Genomic DNA, 21,433 nt, shown 5'->3' on the forward strand with positions numbered 1-21,433 from the left:
TCTCATCTTGAGAATCAAAACATTCGATAAGGCCTGATCGGCTAGGTGCGGACGTTAAAGATCCTCATTGTCCTTTGAAGGACGACCGCGTATGCGGGAACATCATGCCCTTTTTGCTGAAGGGTACAGGCCAACCGGAGCCGGAAATAAAATGTGTTCTGCGGACTCCTCCTCTCCGGTGCATGTGCTTTTTTAAGTGGCAGTGCCTGTCAGGAGTCCAACCAGAATCCTGGTTCGGTTGCGTTTGCCTTCCAGTAATTCTTTTGTAAATTTTGCGGATGGTCCTTCTATGAATTTCCTCATACCTGCCGTATTGTTCCACCTGGTTTTGGACTCATTAAGGATCCATTTTAAGATGTATCCTCTTTTGTGGCAGGTTGCTAGGCTGCAGTAGGGTTCTGGGCCCATAGAGTCCATGTTGGCTCCCTTTTTGGTCAACATGTCAACCTCTTTGTTGCCTCTATGCCCCGAATGTCCTGGGACCCATGCCAGGGTCAAGTCATTAGTGGCGCTGACTTCCGTCAGGTCCTCCATGCAGTTCGAAACACTCTTTGCCTAAGTGCTGCCTGGCTGTCAGAGAAAATGGCTATCTTCCAGGAATGTATTCCTAGCCTTTTTATTTCTCTAGCACATGGTTCAATCACTATGACTTCAGACTGGAAAACTGTAGCCTACTTGACTAGGTTTACCAACAGTTCAGTCTTGTTCATCCCAAAGACCCCAGCTCCCTTACCCTTGTTGATTTCAGAGGTGTCAGTATACCAGTAGGAATTTGCCTTTAGTGGTATTCCCTTGGCCCATCCTTCCTGTTCTGGTATCAGTATTTTGTACTTCTTGGTGAAGTTGTACTTTGAGTAGTGGCATCAGTTGGCATACCTAAAATGGCATCTGCTTGTATCTCCTCCCTCATTGTTTATTCATGGCCTATCCTAGTAGATAGTTGTCCATGATCCTGTGGGCTGCTGCTCTGGCTTCTCCTTAGATTAAAATGTGAGTGGTGGGAGGTTTAACAAAATTCCAGGGCTGCAGTTGGCGTTGTGCTCATGGCACCAGTGTCACTGGGACACGCTTGTCTTTGGGTGCCACTCAGCAGCCTTATTGCTTTGGCTTTAGAATTTTGGTCCATCACACCACCGACCCAACTGTCAACAGGTGTATAGCCATAGGATCATATTGGGGTTTAGACCCCAGTTCTTGGCACTGAGCCTTCTACACCTCCCCCAGACAATTTCGCTCTTTGAGTAGTTTTAGTTAGGTGTGAGTTCCACGTGAGCCGCTGGTCTAGTGTAATCCCATTGGAAAATGGAATCATCAGAGATTTTTAATGTAATGTTATTTTTTTTCCTATGGCTATTGCTGGTGCCTCATGTCCTTTTGATCTTATGTTTTAACAGAAGAAGAGTTGGTTTGAAAGGAGGACTTACTGGTTTAATATACAAATGTTATACGTATACATATTTAACCCACCACTCAATTTATTCAGTTTAAAATTGAATGTATTATTTTTCTAAATTACAGGTAATTAGGAGCTACCGTAGTCAAAATTAATGTAAATAATGCTTTGTTTACTTCTATCACACCTCAGAAATTTGCCAGGATTCAATTCGCATGGAAACATGTGGGACATTGGAATATTGAAGCGAATTCTCTTTTCAGATGAGGTGAGCAGGCCTTAAATCTTCAGATGGGCGTTATTTTATATGGAGACGCTCAGGAGAAAGGAAGACCCCATGCTGTATGGTTCCTCAGGTCATTGACGTTCTGGGGCATTTCTTTGTACGCACCGAATTGGTTGTTTTTTTGGTTCTTTAACTTCACAGAGGTACAAGACAATTGAAGATCATGTAGTGCCATTTGCCCTCATCGGTGAGAGATTCTTGCTAATGTAGGATGATGCCAGGCCCCATAGAGAATATATGACTACCTGAATTAGGTTGGCATTGAGTGCTTGGTGAAGCCAGCTCAAAGTACAAATTTGAACCCAATTGAACACATTTGGGACCGTCTGATGTGATAAGTACGACTCTGAAACCTAGAACCCTAGAAGAATTGTTAATGTTTTTTTTTCCTTTAAATGTAAAATAAAACTTTATCCCAGCCAATGCCAGATAAAATAGTATATTTATGTAAATATATTTTAAAAAAATATACAGACCTTTTTCTTGCGATGTTTAAGGGTGAACAAAGAGAAAATGGTATAAAATGTAAATTTACAAGATTTATTTATAAAAATTTGTTTCTACAAATTTCCCTATCTGCAATCAATGAAATCACAAATTATGCGAGCGAAAAGAAGAAGAAGAAAAAATTGCTAAACAGTTTCAAAGTAGTTTTTCTATCAAACATTGTTCAATGTTTTGATGGTTTTTTTAAAAATTAAATTATAACAAAACAATTCATAAATATTAAAATCAACAATTATCCAACTGGACAATAGCCTAAAAGTAACAGGAAAAAAGAAAATGTGAAACTAAAAAAAAAAAAATTAGTTTGCCTAGAATTGAACGTAATTCTAATTAAAATAAATATTCTCATTGCTAATATATTATACCAATTTGATATGTACAGTTTGTGAATGTTCTCGTTTTCAATAAGAACATAAAGAAAACATCTGGTTGGATAATATGAATAATACTGTATATATATGTATATATATGAGTTTGGAATTGGATGTTAAGAATAGAAAGTGAGGACAGATTGTTGATTCCCCCTCACCAATAAAAATGGTGGCATGTCTTTTGTCAGGACCTCAAGCCAGGCCATGTATAATGACGCTGCGACGACGTTTTTCCTAGGCATGGGCAAAGTCCTTAAAAAAAAAAAAATAAAAATAAAAATAAAATAAAATTCGAAAAGAAAATTTTTCCAAATTATTTATAATTACTCACATCACAATTAGATTGGAATTCATGGAGTTTTCGTGAAGAAGTTCCCTTAACCTTAAGTGTCGGTTTGTTTTGTCTTTCATCGCAGAAAGTTCAGCATTGCCGACAAGAACTGTTCAAAATCAACATTAATGAAATAGACGTGAAAACGATAATTAAAACAAAAAAACATACCTCCATCTTCTGCATGTCCGTCGTCAACGACAAAATCTTTAATCAAACTATCGAAATAATTTGAAGTCTCCTCGAGCGGTTTCTTCGTAATATCCGGAATAACTTTTAAATCCGAATAGTCGATACGGAATTTAGACAAAAGACTTGCCATACTGAAAAAATATAATAAAATTGTATGTACGTATATGCAAGAAAAGGATCGTGAATGATGTATGTTCGTGGGAAAATCATATTTTATCCTCTGTATGTATAAAAAGACGCTTTCTTGGCTAAAAATTCTTATTTCAAAAAATCAATTCATTTTAAGCACCCTTTTTAAAGCCAGCCCTTAAATATGTCTTTTCATAGCAATAAAAAATTGAACAAACTTTTTTTAACTACTCTGGATTTTATCCGAAGCACACGGCGTTACAGCCGTTTGAAAGTAGAACCTCTCTTTTTTCAACCCATTACCAAAGTTTAGATTTTATATAATTAAAAATAAGTAGGAAATCGACAAAAATTCCACCAACATTTTAATTTATATCTCCTGTTCTAATTTATTCAGTTTATATGGTCCTAAAAAACCCTATCAATCGGTGGATTTGTTTCAAAGTTATATTAATCTGAACTATTGAAAACCAAAAATAAATTTGTTTCTTGGCTTCTAGGGCCTCATTGGAAAAAAGTCACATTTCTGCATTTTCCCATCTTCAGTGTGTCTGAAGTGTTTGATCACAATAAAATGATCAATTTTGCCTTCTTTTTTACTCCTCGGTGTGCTTTTTCTCTCACGTCAACCTGCAAAATGTATAGGTAGACTGGTGTATGGATATAGAGTAGGGTCAAAGGCTCAATTGATCTATCAGGCTGCAGTGGAAAAATGGTAACCCAGTCACCATGACCTCAGAAGGTACAAAAACAGGGATATGGTTGTGGGTTCAATCCTCAACATGAAATTTTCTAACCCCTTAAAAAAGATGATGGGGTTAGGCCTTGCCAAATCTCAGAAAATGTATAGAAAAAAAATTATATCCAACACTGATGATGGCGAGAAATTGAACCATTTCTGACAAGTTAACACCAGGATGGCAGACAAAATCGATCAGAACATGGGCAGAACCACTTAGATTCCCTGCTAGAATTGACCAAATTTTCCATTTATAACTTTTTCGTCATCTCAGAAAATGAGTCTACAAAGTTGATATCCAACACTGAGGATGGCGAGAAGCTGAAACACTTCTGACAGGTCAAAATAGCAAGGTTAGTCAGATCAAAGATTCCCTGATAGAACTGGTGAAATTTTCTTATTTCTAATTTTTCAATATCTCCGAAAATTAGTATAAAATGTTGATATCCCACACTGACGATGGTGAGAAGCTGAAACATTTCTGACAGGTCAAAACAGTAAGACCAAATTGACCAAAACCATAGGCACAGCTATTTGAATTCCATTGGCAAAATTTACTCATTTTTCTCATGAGTACCACTTAGATTCCCTGCCAGAATTGACCAAATTATCCATTTATAACATTTTCCTCATCTCAGAAAATGAGTATACAAAGTTGATAACCAACACTGATGATGGCGAGAAGCTGAAACATCTCTGACAGGTCAAAATAACAATCTGATCAAAGATTCCCTACAAGAACTGGCAAAATTTTCTTATTTCTAATTTTTCAATATCTCTGAAAATTAGTATAAAATGTTGATATCCCACACTGACGATGGTGAGAAGCTGTAACATTTCTGACAGGCCAAAACCATAGGCACAGCTATTTGAATTCCCTTGGCAAAATTTACTCATTTTTCTCATGAGTACCACTTAGATTCCCTGCCAGAATTGGCCAAATTTTCCATTTATAACATTTTCGTCATCTCAGAAAATGAGTATACAAAGTTGATAACCAACACTGATGATGGCGAGAAGCTGAAACATCTCTGACAGGTCAAAATAGCAATCTGATCATAGATTCCCTGCAAGAACTGCCGAAATTTTCTTATTTTTACTTTTTCAATATCTCAGAAAATTTGCAAAATGTTGATATCCCACACTGATGATGGTGAGAAGCTGAAACATTTCTGACAGGCCAAAACAGTAAGACCAAATTGACCAAAACCAAAGGCACAGCTATTTGAATTCCCTTGGCAAAATTTACTCATTTACTCATTTCTAACTTTTTTGGCATCTCCGAAAAAAATCAACACTGATGACGGCGAGAAGCTGAAATGCATGTCCTACCACTTAGTAAAGATAGGCAAACTAAACTGAACCAAATTTCAGGTTCAACACCACACAGAAAATGAGTAGAAATTTCACCATTTAGAATGTGTTAAAAATGTTACTATGTTACTACATAAAATAAAATTGCAATGTAAGGCAAGTCCTCAAACCGTAAAATGCTAACGTGCAAAAAAATGATGATGCTTAAAGACTTGGCCCTTTTATAACCCTAATTGCTTGATAATTTTTAATTCTTAATAAAAACAATTTTTTTTATTGTATTAAAAAATGTAAAATGTAAGAAAATTGTTTTCAAGAATAAATAATTTTATTAATAATTTACCTTCTCTGTTCATATAGAAGATCATCTTTTTTATTGGCCAGCGTAAAAACGCGTAATTTACATTCAGACCAATTCCTCCGTGTCGTTATTATGTAGGGGAGGAGCAGAGTAAGACCGCCGTCATCGTACAGCCACCACACGTCGATTATGCCCTTCTTCTGTTTTCTTTGAAATTGAGTCAGATTGTTCAAGACGTCTTTTGGAATGTCAACGCCTCCGGCATTCCTGCTTGATAAACGATTTAAAATTCAAATTCAAATTACCGAAACAGCGCCGTGTACAAATTAGTTTTACCTGTAGAGGTCAGCTCTTGAAAACCTGTTCACCTTTTCCGTTTTGGGTGTTGATTTAGCGACAGGAGTTTCGCTGTTCGGGCTCGGATTTTTGCTAACCCTATTGTGATTAATTACAGGTGTTGCCGGTGGTGATAAATCACTCACACTGCTAGCTGAAAAGTGAAAAGTTTAAATTAATTAAAAAAAAAAAAAAATTATATTTGGATGTTAGTATTTGCTCCACAAGTAAACTAAAAAATTCAAAAAAAAGCCTCACAAAATTAATAAATGTGGATTATTCTTTGTACCAACTCTCTTTTCGCCTCTAAAAATCATCTGGGGCAAAGGGAGAAAAAAGAGTTTTATAATACACCAACCAATATACTACACAAACCAATTTAGAAAAAACAAAACTATTCAGTGCTAATAAAGTCACAATTAAACAACATTAACTCTCATAAGTGCTCAGTTTTAAAATAAACTTACAACCCACATTTGAACATTTCAAAAATAATCTTACAGACCCTATTATTAGTACACCTACAATCAGAATTAATGTTAAATCCGAAAGACTTTACAAGCATCAGTAAAGCACTGTAGTGCATTATTACCGGTTGACATTTGTGAAAATGAAGTGTTCCTCGGCAGAGTCTCATGGGAATTGTGCCTTTGCGGCGTTAAGGCTGTCGGCCCGTTGTTGTCCACCGTAAGGACATCATTATCTTTCAAAACATTTGAATAATCCAAACCTTCTTGCAGCCTCAAAATTGCCACGGCCATGTAAACATCTAAAGCTTTACTAGAAAAAAAAAAAAAAATTAAACAGTTTTTCAATTTTTTTTTACAAATTGTGAAAAAACATACTGCATAACATTGAAGTACATAGCAAGATCGGCTTTATCACAGGTTTTCCAATCTGATTTATATCCCATCATGACAATGTTGGGCCTGAGTTTTCCAAGGCCTGACACTTGCATGAGCGAATGGGCCCCGTTTTCAAAATTAGTATCGTCTATGTGAGCGTAAAATGCTTTTATTTTATGACAGTGGAGCCAGTTTTGAGCTTTGTACGCAATGACATTTCTCACCCTTTGAGGCATTTGATTCTTGAATTGAAGGCAAAATTAATAAATATTCGTAACAAATGACAACGTAAAAATATAAAACTTCCTACTCACTTTTACAATATTACCACAAACGAGTAGAGAAATATTTTTAGTTATGAGAAAAGCGAAATCGATGAGAGGTGGCCTGGTATTAGGCAATCCAGACAGTACAAGAATCTGGGGACAGTAATTTTTAACGTGGTCCTCAACTCTGTTTAATTGCTGTACGGACATGAGGGCATTTTTGTAGGTTTGCGCCTGAGTACTTGAACCCCAGTTAACATCTAAAAAAAAAACACCATATCTCAATACAAAATAAATACAAAAAATATTAAAAAAAGTATCAGGCTGTAAAATCAGACTAGCATTTTGTGTTTTTAAGAAAACATTAGGCTCTCCAGTCAAAAGGCCTGGTGATCTTACATATTTTATGGGACTGTGATTATTTTTTAATTACCCCTTCCACACTTGGTGATAGGGCTCTGAAAAATCATGTACACATGCACATACATACATAATATATTGTGGTCTCATGGGAGGCACCATAGTTTTACGCTGACTGACTCGTCCATAAACATTCTATAAATATATTTATAAAAGTCATTTAGGTTAGCAGGTTTAAGGGTACTGGATATTCTGCTGAGTACCTGCCATCATTTTTGCTAATAAATACATTCACACTAACTAGAAACTTTCATATTATACAATGAAAAATTTGAGTCACAAAATGGTTTTACGAAGGTGTCTCGCCTGTAATCACTCTAAAAATATATTTATAAAACTAATCTAGGCTGATGGGTTTCAAGGTATTGGATATTCTGTAGATGACCTGCCATCATTCATGCTAATAAATACATTCACACTAATAAATATATTCACACTAACTAGGAACTTTCAAATTATATGTATAATGAAAAATTTGGGTCGCACCATGTTTTTATGAACGTGTATTGCCTGTAATCACTCTAAAAATGTATTTATAAACTAATCTATGCTGACGGATTTCATGGTACTGGATATTCTGTGGATGACCTGCCAACAGTCAGTCATGCCAACAGTCTAAACATTCACGCTAATAAATACATTCACACTAACTAGAAACTTTCATATTACACAATGAAAAATTTGAGTCACAAAATGGTTTTACGAAGGTGTCTCGCCTGTAATCACTCGAAAAATTTATTTATAAAACTAATCTAGGCTGATGGGTTTCATGGTATTGGATATTCTGCAAACGACCTGCCATCAGTCAGTCATGCCAAAAAATACATTCACGCTAATAGATACATTCGCACTAACTAGAAACTTTCATACTATATGTATAATGAAAAATTTGGCTAGTACCATGGTTTTACGAAGGTGTCTCGCTTGTAATCACTCTAAAAATTTATTTATAAAACTAATCTAGGCTGATGGCTTTCAGGTTATTGGATATTCTGTGAATGACCTGCCATCATTCATGTTAATAAATACGTTCACAACAACTAGCCTCTTATTATATGCATAATTTAAATTTTTTGAGGTTACTGAAGACCACAGAAATCATCCAGACCCCTGAATATGATGAATCTTCTTCAGTCAAAATCAGCAATGATAAGAAGATCGAACTATCAAGTTATAGGGTTGTTTATCCCTAAAAATGGAAAACCGTAGCACAGACTGCTAAACAGATTAAGATGTGATGACGTTTTAAGAAAAAAATATCCATAATTGGTTTACTCATTTTGATTTGGAAGATACAAAGCGCTCTGATCATTCAACCATTGATGATGACCAAATTTAACCTTTGGTCACACCTTGCTAACATCACAATACTTTGCAGAGATGCTTAAGAACGCATCTGCTGCATATGGGTTACTCAAATGCTGGCTGAGGAGACTTTTTCCTCCTGAAAAAGCAATGAAAAAGATCAATTTTTAAAAAGATTGATCACAAGGGAGTGGGCTGTTTACAATGTCTAGAGAGGCAAATTCTGGGTAGAATGCAGCAACCCATCGTTAACAACCCCAGAAGCTAGATTACGGACCAAGAAGGTTGTGCATTTGGTGGGATTTGAAGATTGTGCTTTATTATGATTTATGAGCTTCCTCCCGATCAAAGTGTCGATTCCATTCTGCACTTTTGGAGTGATTAAAGTGAGCAATTGACCAAAAATGACCAGTATTGGCTGATTGCTCATTTGAACTTTGGGATACACTATGCCCCTACCCCACGCAATTTTTCACTTATTCTGTAGTCTGCAAAACTGTTAATGTGAAAAACTTTGAGAACTTTAGAACAAATTGAGTTCTGGGAGGGCAGAATTCCAAAATTACACATCATGATGGCAACATATGTAGTGAAACAAAATGGTTTATATAATGAACGAAATGCTGTGGGCTTATTTTACGACCTGATACAAATTATGGAAATGCAGACTATAAATTTTACCCTTAAGAACTTAAAAACTTGAAATTTTTAATTTATTTTATACCTGGTTTTCTATATTGAACAATAAGGTACAATGCGAGGACTGATGCCAAAGTGATCAAAGCTGTCCACCAACTGATCATAAACATGACGGCAACACAAAGGACGGAGCCTAATAAACTGAGCCACATATTGTAATACTGAAAATAATAAATGGTTTTAATTAGAAAAATAAAAATAAAATAAAAAAATTAATACATACTTTAAAAGTTGGCCTCCACCCGACAGGCTTTGCTAAAGATGCGTGGAAAGTGCTGAAATTGATTAGAGCATAAGCAGCAAGGAAGAAGTTTGATATTAGAGGAGCTATCGCATTGAGTTCCCCTGAAAAATGTCCAAACGTGTACATTTAACAAAATATTTATAGAAAAAAAAACACGTACTTACCGACTAAAATGAAAGCGAGCGCGATAAAAAATGTAAGAATGTAACCCCGTACGGGCTCACCGCTCTTGCCGTATCCTTTTCCAAACGCACCGACATAAGGATAGAGCTTGTCTTTACAGAGGGCTTGGAAAACTTTGGGTGCGGATACCAAACTGGCCAACGCAGAAGAGAGGGTCGCAGCAAAGCAACCTGCGTATATTATTGGGCCGAAAGCTGATACAAGTTCCATTACCTTAAAAATAATAATAATATTATAGAAATGTTTAATTTGAATTTTTTTTTTAAAGAAAAATTACTTGAAAACTGTTTTGTAATCCGTATTTACAAACACGGTCAGTGCAGTTGGTGAAATTTCCAGTCACGTATTCTGCAGCTACACCTGAGGCGTCTCGCACTACGACCCAACCTGTCATTATAGCCATCAAAACGTATGAAATTGTCGTTATTATAATGGCCAATATCGTCCCTTTTGGGATGGACGTTTGTGGGTCCTGGAAAATTATGCATTGAAAAATAACCAAAAATTTTTTTTTATCGTGTTAATACTTACCCTTAAATCTCCTGAAATATTAGCACCAGCCAAAAACCCCGATGCAGCTGGGAAAAACACTGCAAACACGGAGAAGAAGTCGTGCTCGACTCCCTGGCTGACTCGATAGTCCGGTGCCATGTTTTCCCACAGAACCTCATCTAAAAAAATGTTTAAATTTAAGTTTATCAGGAAAATATGTACCTAGTGATAAAATTTAAAAATCAATTTCACACGGTAAGCTAAATTTTTTTTACAGCAAATATATACATTACGACTAACTGGTGAATCCGAGATATCCTTTCGATTTTGTAAGGTCGCTCTGAGGGCCCATTAAAGCTCCGACAAAGAAATCAACAATTGCTACCAAAAGTATAACAAGTAAACCTATTTGAGCCTAAAAATAAAATTTTAAAAATGTAAAACATATATCATATTGTATTAGAGAGCATAAAAGCATACCTTAGCCTCCCATTCCATGCCGATGATAACAATACCGAGAAGTACCACAATGGTAATTGAGCCTATAATTCTCATATCTTGAATATGGCCGTCCACTATTGAAAGGTTGAAAGTCTTTAAAAGATCTAGCAAGGATTCACCGAACCCTACGGTGTACATGGCACAGGCTACAGCATTCGCCAGTGAAAATATGAGACCGATTGACGCTCCAAACTCAGGACCGAGAGATCTCGATATCATGAAATACGTTCCACCTACAAAAAGCATTGTTTAAAAATGAACAACAGTAAAAAAAAAAAATTAAAAACATACCTCCTTTTATAAGTCCATTTGTGCTGATAGCAGACATTGAGAGTGCAGTTATGATTGTAACGAGGGAGCATGACAAAATAATCGCAACACCCTGTACTGAAATTTTATTTGATTAATATACCCCTATAAAATGAGTAAATAATTTTTTTTTTATATCTTACCTATGCCAGCTTGTCCGACTACCCAGGAGAGACGAAGGAACAGCATGACGCCCCATATGTTGAGCAGATTCCTGACGAGAACACCTTTGATCCAACCGAACTTGACGGCTCCTTCATCACTAGCCTGTTGAGGTCTTCCATCTTGTAAATTTCTGTCCCCATTGATTCTGACAACTGTCGCAGTCTGAAAAGAATAAATTCAAGTTAAAAGATTTTTTTTATATTTATGTTTTCTTGGTATTTGTGGCATGATTGAACTTTTAAAAGATAAATTTGTTAGATATGCATCCCAGGTTCAATACCAGCTAAGCCTAAAAAATTTTCTGACCCTCCTAATCTTATATTTATTTATTAATTTAGAATAACACAAGAATAAGACAAATTTAGATAAAAAAACAACTCTTTGAATTGAGCATGTATTTGATTTTTTCTAACACAACAGTCACATAAAAACAGTGCGCACACACGAGTGCCACATGGAATATTCAGAAATGGAAGGAGTCAGAGAATTGCCTAGACCTGTTTATAACCCTGGCATATGGATAGGGATAGGGATAAAAGAAGTGGCCACAAGGCTTCTGCACCTCGACCTGTGCAGATCTTATTGCATTCCTCTAATTTTATAAAAGCCTTGCCAGTGACTGTGTAAGACCTTTCTTGCGAGTTTTCCTCTCCTAGTTGCAAGAATCTCCACCTGCCAAGACCCTCACATATATAAAAAAGGAGCGGTCTGCTCTTCCTGGCAATATTTGCACAGTGTCAGTATTCCTTTCCAGTGCATGTGCCTTCTTAAGTGGCAGTGCCATCGGGAGTCCAACCAGAATCCTGTTGCAGTTCCCTACAGTAATTCCTTTGTACGTCTTGCAGATAGCCTTCTATAAATCTCTCATCCCTCTCTTACATTCCTCATGCCCAAGGTTTTTGATTCATCAAGGATCCATTTTTGAATGTATCCTTTCTTTTGGGGTAAGGTTACTAGGCTACAATAGGGTTCAAGACCTAGAGAGTTCATATTTTTTTTGTCCAACATATCCGTCATTTCTTTGCCTCTATGTTGCAAATTGTTGTCATTGATGGGACTGATTTTTCTGCCAGGGATTCCATACTTTTTGCCCCTTTTTGCCTTTACCTGGCAAAAGTGCCACCTGACTGTTGGAAAAAAAATGTCTATCTTACTGGAATGTGTTTCAGTTAATTGAATATTTTGAGGAGTCGAATTCACATAAGTTTGAAACATTTAGAACCTTTTAGACATGGGTTTATTATTTTAATGCTTGAAGGTACAACAGAAAAATATATTAGCGCATATTTTCAAGCTGAAATTCTTGCAAAATACTGAAGAATTACAACTGTTCTATGATGCCATCTGCATATTCGTTTATTTTACTACGTCGAGTACGTACAAAACCGGTGTGTTTTATGTACTTTTGTATTGTATCATCTCTCCTTGAGTAAAAAGTCATTATCAAGGTCAGAAAAGGGGGCATTGAACAGGCCTTGATAACAAAACCTTTGGAAAGATAGTGTTTAGTTTCACAAAAAAAAAAAAAAAATCTACGATAAAATTCAACCTTTATATATTTATTTTTTTAAAGGTTCTTAAAATATATATGATTATGTAGTTTTACGTTTATCGGATCTTGAAGGCTTTAAAAAAATTCCTATTAGCCTTCAATCTTGATTTTATAAGTCAAATATATTTTTACTTAACCATTACAAAAATAAAAAAAATAAACCTACAGTATCACAGACTACTAGATTTTATAAAAGAGTACTTTCACTTGTTTCTAACATTTCTTACCTAGGACCTCAGCAATGGGATGTTGTAGTGAACGACTTTATAAGCAAATTAAATGAAAGTGGAATCTATACGCAAGGCTACGCAGATGACATTGTTATACTAGTCAGGGGAAAATTCGCCTCAACATTGAAACCCAAAAAGAACTTAACATGGTGGATTATCACAACAGGGACTTAAAGCAAACTCCTCAAAAACTACACTAATTGCATTTTCCATGAAAAGAAACATAGAAATTCATGGCATATGCTTCTATAATGAAATGTGCGAATACAAGGGATAATATTTGATAAGAAATTAACCTAGAACCCTCATTTGCAGCACAATATAAAAAAAAAGTAAAATATCACTAATGACCATGAGAAGAAGGCAAATCTTGTGGACTAAAACAATGTCACATTGACTATATATGGAAGTAATAAGATCTATGGCTCTCTATCTGTTGGATCAAAGTTCAGCAAAAAGAAGCTACCTAAGCATTAGGCAGCAAGCAGACTTTCAAACCTATGTGACACAGTGTCAATGAAAACAACCCCGTCAATTGCACTAGAAACACTGCTAGACCTCCAATGGAAATATTTATAAAAGGAGAAGCTAGGAAAAGCTCATTTAGACTCCAAATCAAATTGGACGAGAATTAAACAATTCGGGCACACAGCCATAATTAATAAAATCAGATTCTTAGAAATGGGGACTGACTACATGATCCAGAACAACAAACTTTACAACATCATGTAAAGTCTCAACAGACTATAAAGGAGAGGAAGAACTCAGAAGAGAATCAAATACAATGACTTGGTATACTTGCTCCAAAACAAATGAAGGAACCAGATCGAGTGTTTTCTGTACAAGCCGAAAATATGAGCAATCAAACTCATTAGGGAAGTACACTTCGTCTTTCAAGCAGAAATACATGCCATCAATGCCTAGAAAATCTTAAAAGTGGTTACACTGGCAAAACATTCTCATACGATTGGATAGCCAAGCAGCTATTAAAGCAATAGCGTGTAAAAAAAATTACATCAAATTTAGTCAGCGAATACATCCAAAATTATTAAGACCTGGGGAAACACGTGATGTTATCTGCCAGGACACAAAAGACTTTTGGGTAATGAAAAAGCAGACATACTGGCAAGAGGAGGATCTGCAAGACCATACAAACCTATACTAGAATGGATCCAAATAAAAAAAGGAGCGGTGCTAGACATAGTAAACTTATGATGAAACAACCCTCACCAAGATTGGCAAAATTTTTAGGGATGGTTAGGGGAATTTACAAATCACTGCTGCAATTGGAGAGGGCCAAACTCAGAGGAGTGGACTACTAACCGGTCACTGGCATCTGAGAAAACATCTGCACAACTTGGGTGATGATGTTAACAACGATGATCCCACCTGCAGATTATGTAATGAGGAGGAGGAAACAGCCACCCATCTTCGATTGCGAAGCAACAGCTAAGAAAACAAAAGAAGTGGATAATCTCTAGCGGCGCAACCCTCACCAAGACTGGCAAACTCACTGCTGCAATTGGAGAGGGCTAGACTCAGAGGATAGGACTACAACCGGTCACTGGCATCTGAAAAAACATCTACACAACTTGGGTGATGATGTTAACAACGATTATCCCATCTGCAGATTATGTAATGAGGAGGAGGAAACAGCCACTCATCTTCAATTGCGAAGCAAAGCTAAGAAAACAAAAGGAGAAGTGGATAAACTCTATGGGCACTAGGCACAGTAAACTTATGTTAAAACATAAGTGCCAATCGCCAAGACTGGTAAACTCACTGCTGCAATTGGAGAGGGCTAGACTATTAACTAACCGGTCACTGGCATCTGAGAAAACATCTACACAACTTGGGTGATGATGTTAACAACGATGATCCCACCTGCAGATTATGTAACGAGGAGGAGGAAACAGCCATTCATCTTCAATTGTGAAGCAAAGCTAAGAAAACAAAAGGAGAAGTGGATAAACTCTAGGGGCACTAGGCACAGTAAACTTATGTTAAAATATAAGTGCCAGTCACCAAGACTGGCAAACTCACTGCTGCAATTGGAGAGGGACTGGTCACTGGCATCTGAGAAAACATCTACATAACATGGACATATATAGCGATGATCCTATTTGCAGATTGTGTAATGAAGAGGAAGAAACAGTCACCCATCTTCGAATGCGATGCAACACCTCAATGAAGACATAACCTAGCATACAGAAAAAACCTATGGAATGACATTGTAGCAGAATCAGCCAATGACCTGATACTTCTAAGAAGAAGGATTGAGTCGCCTGCACTGATCTAGGAAGATACAATATGCCAGAAGCAGTGCCTGGGGAGCACAAATCCCGCTTCCTAGTATCCTCATCAACAACTCCATCATCACACTGGCTGATTCTTTGATGAACGTCGTCTGCATAGGTGACCAAACTGGAGGATTCTTGTATGTTTTTGTGCTAAATTTAGATAATTAGGGTAAAAATAATCACGAGTCGACAATTCTAGTCAACATGGGGAACACATTTTTGGACCCAAATTACATCATAATAAATCATAATCAAATTTCAATGGTACACCTAATTAAAAAGTGTGACGGTATAACAAGTGATGAGAATTTGGTTCGAAATCTTTTCTTTACTAGCTGATTTCTCGAAGAATGTCGAAATTGTAAATTTGTATTAAAATTGAGGATTGAAATGAATTTTTGGTCAAACCAAGGATGTCCAGTGAGAGTTTGGTTCAAAGAGATCACGATGGTTCATCCTTGGTTGATTTAAATTGCGTGTGCTTTGTACAAAACGAGCTGTTTATGTTTTTTATATTGTAAGAATTTTGTTAATTTTTACTTCCCGCGCTGATTTTTCGAGGCACGTCTAAAATTACATCAAAATGAAATTTTTACGTGACACAACTTTAAAAATTTGCGGATCCTTGTATGGACTTTTGTCAAATCTAGGGATCTCAAGAATTCGGCTGGAAGCTTTTTTTAAATTTTTTTATTCGACAGACAAGGAATTCTTCGTGTCCATTCCGCCGGAAAAGAGATGCACGGACGAGATCGGACCGAAAAGGCAGCTCCTTTTTACCAGGGGGTACGTGCGACCAGAACCCCCCCCCCCCCGGAGATCCCGTTTTGTCAGATATAGCCATGTGTAATTACATACGGGACAATGATGTGATAATTGGCAATTAACCTTCCGGGAACCCCGTCCTGGAATGCCGTGGGTCAACAGGAATGACCCATCCAATATACGCCCTTACGACTACAACTCATCCGATCCTGAAAGTCTTAGCCTTTACGATTCACATATGACCGAACATCACTTAGGACAATCACAAATATCAAATTCTCTCATTTGTCACGATTCTACTCTCTATTTCTCAGTCTGACAATTTAAAACAAATATTATCAAACTTGGGCCAAAGTTTGCTTACTTTACGAGCAAAACAAAATGCCCTCCTTAATGACATATAAAATTGTCCATAATTTTCCATGAAACCTGCGATCATTTGGGTTTTCCAATGATTCTGATGAACATAAATAAGTATGTATATATTGTGCCTACAGGATTTTTCATTGTTCCATGCAATCTGCATGTTCGTCATTGCTAAGCAAACAATTTCCTAATTTTCTTCCAAATTCTTTTACTAATGGTGTTTAACCCAAGAAGCACCCTTCAACATCTTTTCATATTCGAAAATCCATTGTTGACTTTTTGAATACAGACTTGTTCAACTGATAAGATTTCATAAAACAGCATGAATAAAACTTTAGGAATTTTGGCAATAACGGAAAATACAAAATGCTTTATTACGCAATTCTTTTATGACTAACCTCACCCTAAAATGATAAATACATCAAGATAAGCTTATATTTATTTTATCGTAATTAAAAGTGACAATCACAAGAGACTTTATTCCAGTTGATTTATTGACGACTTATTACGATTAATTACATCAAATTAAATACATGTACATAGTGGAAAGGAGAGGGAGTGGGAGAAGAAGAGGGGAGAGAAAGAGAGAGAGAGAGAGAGAGAGAGAGAGAGAGAGAGAGAGAGAGAGAGAAGGTGAAAGAGAGAAAGAAAGGGAGATAGAGAGAGGATAGATGATAGATAGATGGAGGGAGAGGGAGAGAAAGAGAAAGAAAGAGAGAGAGAGAGAGAGAGAGAGAGAGAAAGCGAGAGAGAGGAGGTGAGGAAAAGAGAGAACGAAAGGGAGATAAAGAGAGAAAAGATAGATAGAGAGAGGATAGATGATAGATGGAGGGAGAGAAAGAGAAAGAAAGAAAGAAAGAAAGAAAGAAAGAAAGAGAGAGAGAGAGTGAGAGCGAGAGAGAGGAGGTGAGGAAAAGAGAGAACGAAAGGGAGATAAAGAGAGAAAAGATAGATAGAGATAGGGTAGATAGATAGATGGAGGGAGAGAAACAGAAAGAGAGAGAGAGAGAGAAGGTGAAAGAAAGAGAGAAAGAAAGGGAGATAGAGAGAAAAAGGTAGAGATAGGTAGATAGATAGATGGAGGGAGAGAAAGAAAAAGAGAGAGAGAGGTTGGAAGAGAGGGAGAGGGAGGGAGGTAGGAAGAGAGGGGGAGAGGTGTAAGACAGCTTGTGTGAAGGAGGAAAGGAGAAAGTGAGTAAGAGCGATAGAGAGATGGCCAGAATGTGAGGAAGAGCGAAACAGAGAGAGTGAAAGGTGAAAAAGAAAATTTGAGAGTAAGAGAGATTGGGCATGCGAATGATAAAGATGGGGAGTGTGACAGAGATTGAATGAGAATAATAGAAATTGAGTGTGTGTGAAATAAAGAATCAGTGAACGATCGTGTAAAACGGAGAGATGGAATGTGTCTGTCTGATACCGATGAAATACAAGGTTTTAGTGGTTTAGCGTAATTCTCTGGATTTTTTTGTTGGTACCACTCGGATTTTATAAACGACCCTTTAAACGTTACCCTAAGCCGATTACCTAGGTGTTCGGAAAATTCGGGCAAGACTGGATCATAATTTATCATAGCACTAAGGCAAAAAGGGCGTTGATCCCCCCCCCCCCTAATTTTGGATAAGATTCATCAAAGTTGGGACAAAATGTTCATAAATCCTATTAATGTTAGGCGAGAGAACTCCAATTATAAGTGGCTCATCCGGAAATTTTTGATTTTTTCTAATTGCACCAATTTTTAATCTACAGTATGATCAGTACTGATACTCCTCGGGCCGGAGATGTTTTCGGTATTTGACCATCATAGGACACGCCGAAATGGAGAACATGTGGTACAAAGTTAATCGTGACCTTTATGCAGAAAATCCTTAAAAATAAATCATCAAGAAGTGCATTCTATTCCGTTTCATTTAAAAAGGTCGCACGATGGCCGTAGGGTCAAGACGGAGTTTTGTCGATTCCAATTTTGACAAGTGAACACGTCCAAGGTAATTTTATTTTTTTTTTTTTTAAATAAAATGATTGCATTATTGTTTTATGTAATGTTTATATTTTGTTTCGAACCATAACTTACTTTACAATCATTTCACATGCAACGGCCACGCGTTTCTCTTCTACGACCTATGCAAGCATTTTGTGAGAGTTGGTGAAACCATTTTAGGGTTCACGTCCGGATCGTGCGGGCATAAGTGCGCTGAGGGGCATTTTCCCAAAAGTAAATTATATTAAATTATTATGGTAAACAGTGATTTTTAAAAGGTCAGATCAAATATTTCCCTCTGCCAATAGAAAGAATTCCCCCTTGGGCAAATATAAAATCGTTTCTGTACGCGAAAAGGCGTCATCAGCATGTGAATACTCCATTATTCGTTGGTTATGAAATATTTTATTTGGGGTATCCTTTCTGATCTATAAAGGCTCAAAAACCAAAAACAAATTTTTTTTTAGACATATTCATATATAAAAAATATCTAAAGATATACATACAGATATTAATGTGTATATATTAATATGTAAAATTAATGTATTGTATTTGTATTATATACTTTAGTTTAAATTAAAGAGAGGGCGTGTGTGTGTGTGTGTGTGTGTGAGCTGATGAGAATGTGCGCGCAAGTGTGAGTGAGCATCGGTGATAATAGTGACAGAGAGAGAAAGTGTGGGCAAAGGAGAAAAAGAGAGACAGAAAGAAGAAGAGTGTGTGAGTAAGAATGATCGTATGATGAGGTAGGTAGTTGTTTAATAAAGGGGGGGCGATTGATTGATTGGTTAAACGTTTTATTTAACAACGCAAAGTTAGGTCTCATAGACCTTTTTTCCATTTAACGCGAGAGAAAGAAGAAAGAACTGGTGAACGAATTAAGGTGAAAAGGTAAAAAATAGTTTGTGAGATTAAGAGAGATTCGTCTGTGAGAAAGATAGATTGATTGATTGATAGATAGATAGATAGATAGAGAGTAAAAGAGAAAAAGAGAGACTGAAAGGAGAGTGTGTGAGCGTAATTAGAGGAGGAAGGGATAAAGGAAGAGAAAAAAAGGGTGAAAAGGTAAAAAATAGTTTGTGAGATTAAGAGAGGTTCGTCTGTGAGAAAGAGATAGATAGATAGAAGAGTAAAAGAGAAAAAGAGAGACTGAAAGGAGAGTGTGTGAGCGTAATTAGAGGAGGAAGGGATAAAGAAAGAGAAAAAAGGGTGAAAAGGTAAAAAACAGTTTGTGACATTAAGACAGATTCGTCTGTTAAATGGATAAATAAATACACAGATAGATAAATTGAAATAAAAAAATGGAAAGAGAGGAAAATAAGGAAGTGTCTACTTATTTCAACGTTTTAACATAAACGGCTTTCTTCTAATCTCATAGTGAATTAAAATTAGTCGTTCGCTGAAATCAATTCCTACAGATTAATTATACATCCGTTAATTACATATACACGTAACGAAACACGCGAACACAAAGAAATTAATGTTTAACGAGCACATTGAATTTAAATAAACATTGCTAGGGCCCGAATGTCGGTAAAATTTAGAAAAAAATATCTTGGAAATGTATCGTACACGGTCATATGCATGCTGGCTGAATTACAGATAGATATAGATAGAGACAGATAAATAGATAGAGAGATAGAAGATAGGTAGTTAGATAGNAAATTGTTAATTTAGTCTTCACAAATTGTTTGTACAGAACAGATATCTTAATCGCCTATAAATTTTTCCAATCGTTAACTTCCAATATTGATAAACAACCAGCTACAACCGTTTGTACGAAATAACAATCTGGAAAGTCAATATAATTTAATGAAAATGACAAAGTATATACCTATGCTGTTTTGTCGCGCTACACTCACACCGTTTAAGGAAGAAATTTTAATAATTGAAAGAAAATTATTCAAATTTTATAATCTACGGCGATTAACACAAGATGAAAATACTATGTTTTATGAGCAGACGAGAAAGATAATTGAAAATGAGCAAGTCATAACGAACATTTTTGAATTTGAAGGCTTGAAGGCTGGAGATTTGAGGGATGCTGAATAAATAAATTTTGAATATCAATCTATCAATCAAAAGTTACATTAGGAAAGTCTTGTTAAGAGTGATAAAAACGGACTTTATTATTTAACAATTTAAAGATCCTGTAGGCAGGCCGTACGTTAAAGGGAAATTCAAATCCTCTTTGGATATTATCCAAATGCAACGTTGTTACAATTCTTTTCAAATAATTAATCTTTAAGTAAGGTATGGGTTGAGATAGAAAAGTCAGTGACACGAGTGGGATTCGAACCTACGACCTTCGAACCACTTGAGCTATCGTGACTTCGATTCTCTCCAACTTCCCATCTCAACCCAACCTTCCGAATTTTTCATCCTCTTTGCAATTTTTGAGGTGGGAAGTTGATGTCCGAGTGGATCAGTCACGAAGTGTTAGAGCAGCGGCGTATTTAGCCGAAGGTCGTGGGTTCGAATCCCGTTCGTGACACCGACTTTTTTATCACAGATTTACGTACTGAATGGTTGATTTGACGAATCAGGTTAAAAAAATTTTTTACATTCAAGAAAATAAAGTCCTGCACGTGAAACTCCTGCTAGATGCTTCCCACAGGGAACTAGGTGTTTCCATGGTCTGTAGTGCCATTGTGCTTCTTGTTAAATTATTTTTAAATTATCTATTTTTTTGTTGTTGCAAGAGATATTTAGTACTTTCAATTTCTCATTGATTTCCAATTAGTTCTAGAGAAAAATGCTAACTGACTTTCACAACAAGGAGGGAGCTTTGTTTTAAAATGCGCAACGTCATCGTCTTTTGCACTTACTGCACAAAAGCTGACGTCTATCGTGAAGGATGTTGTATTAAAAAAAAAAAAAAAACCATCTTCCTATACAAAAATGGAAAAAAAAG

The 21,433-nt window shown here is 36.3% G+C and overlaps 1 protein-coding gene across 5 annotated transcripts in view; it reads right to left on the reverse strand.

The window, feature by feature from the left end:
- Window positions 1-2,516: 2,516 nt before the first annotated feature.
- LOC106669239 (solute carrier family 12 member 2) overlaps window positions 2,517-21,433 on the reverse strand; it is an 81,064-nt gene continuing 62,147 nt past the window's right edge. For all 5 annotated transcript variants that reach the window (XM_014398568.2, XM_014398570.2, XM_014398574.2 and 2 more), the window contains exons 3-19: window positions 11,307-11,490; window positions 11,146-11,241; window positions 10,834-11,087; window positions 10,654-10,768; window positions 10,393-10,532; window positions 10,139-10,333; window positions 9,843-10,074; window positions 9,658-9,779; window positions 9,460-9,595; window positions 7,059-7,270; window positions 6,745-6,986; window positions 6,492-6,679; window positions 5,900-6,053; window positions 5,606-5,833; window positions 3,060-3,211; window positions 2,889-2,997; window positions 2,517-2,809 (exon numbers count right to left, since the gene is read on the reverse strand). In XM_014398568.2, coding sequence (XP_014254054.1) covers window positions 2,674-2,809; window positions 2,889-2,997; window positions 3,060-3,211; window positions 5,606-5,833; window positions 5,900-6,053; window positions 6,492-6,679; window positions 6,745-6,986; window positions 7,059-7,270; window positions 9,460-9,595; window positions 9,658-9,779; window positions 9,843-10,074; window positions 10,139-10,333; window positions 10,393-10,532; window positions 10,654-10,768; window positions 10,834-11,087; window positions 11,146-11,241; window positions 11,307-11,490 — 2,895 coding nt within the window. In that variant the 3' untranslated portion in view covers window positions 2,517-2,673. The remainder of the gene's footprint in view (window positions 2,810-2,888; window positions 2,998-3,059; window positions 3,212-5,605; window positions 5,834-5,899; window positions 6,054-6,491; window positions 6,680-6,744; window positions 6,987-7,058; window positions 7,271-9,459; window positions 9,596-9,657; window positions 9,780-9,842; window positions 10,075-10,138; window positions 10,334-10,392; window positions 10,533-10,653; window positions 10,769-10,833; window positions 11,088-11,145; window positions 11,242-11,306; window positions 11,491-21,433) is intronic.

This window comes from Cimex lectularius, unplaced genomic scaffold, assembly GCF_000648675.2.
Source record: "Cimex lectularius strain Harlan isolate CLEC.00 unplaced genomic scaffold, Clec_2.1 scaffold216, whole genome shotgun sequence".
Taxonomy (NCBI): domain Eukaryota; kingdom Metazoa; phylum Arthropoda; class Insecta; order Hemiptera; family Cimicidae; genus Cimex; species Cimex lectularius.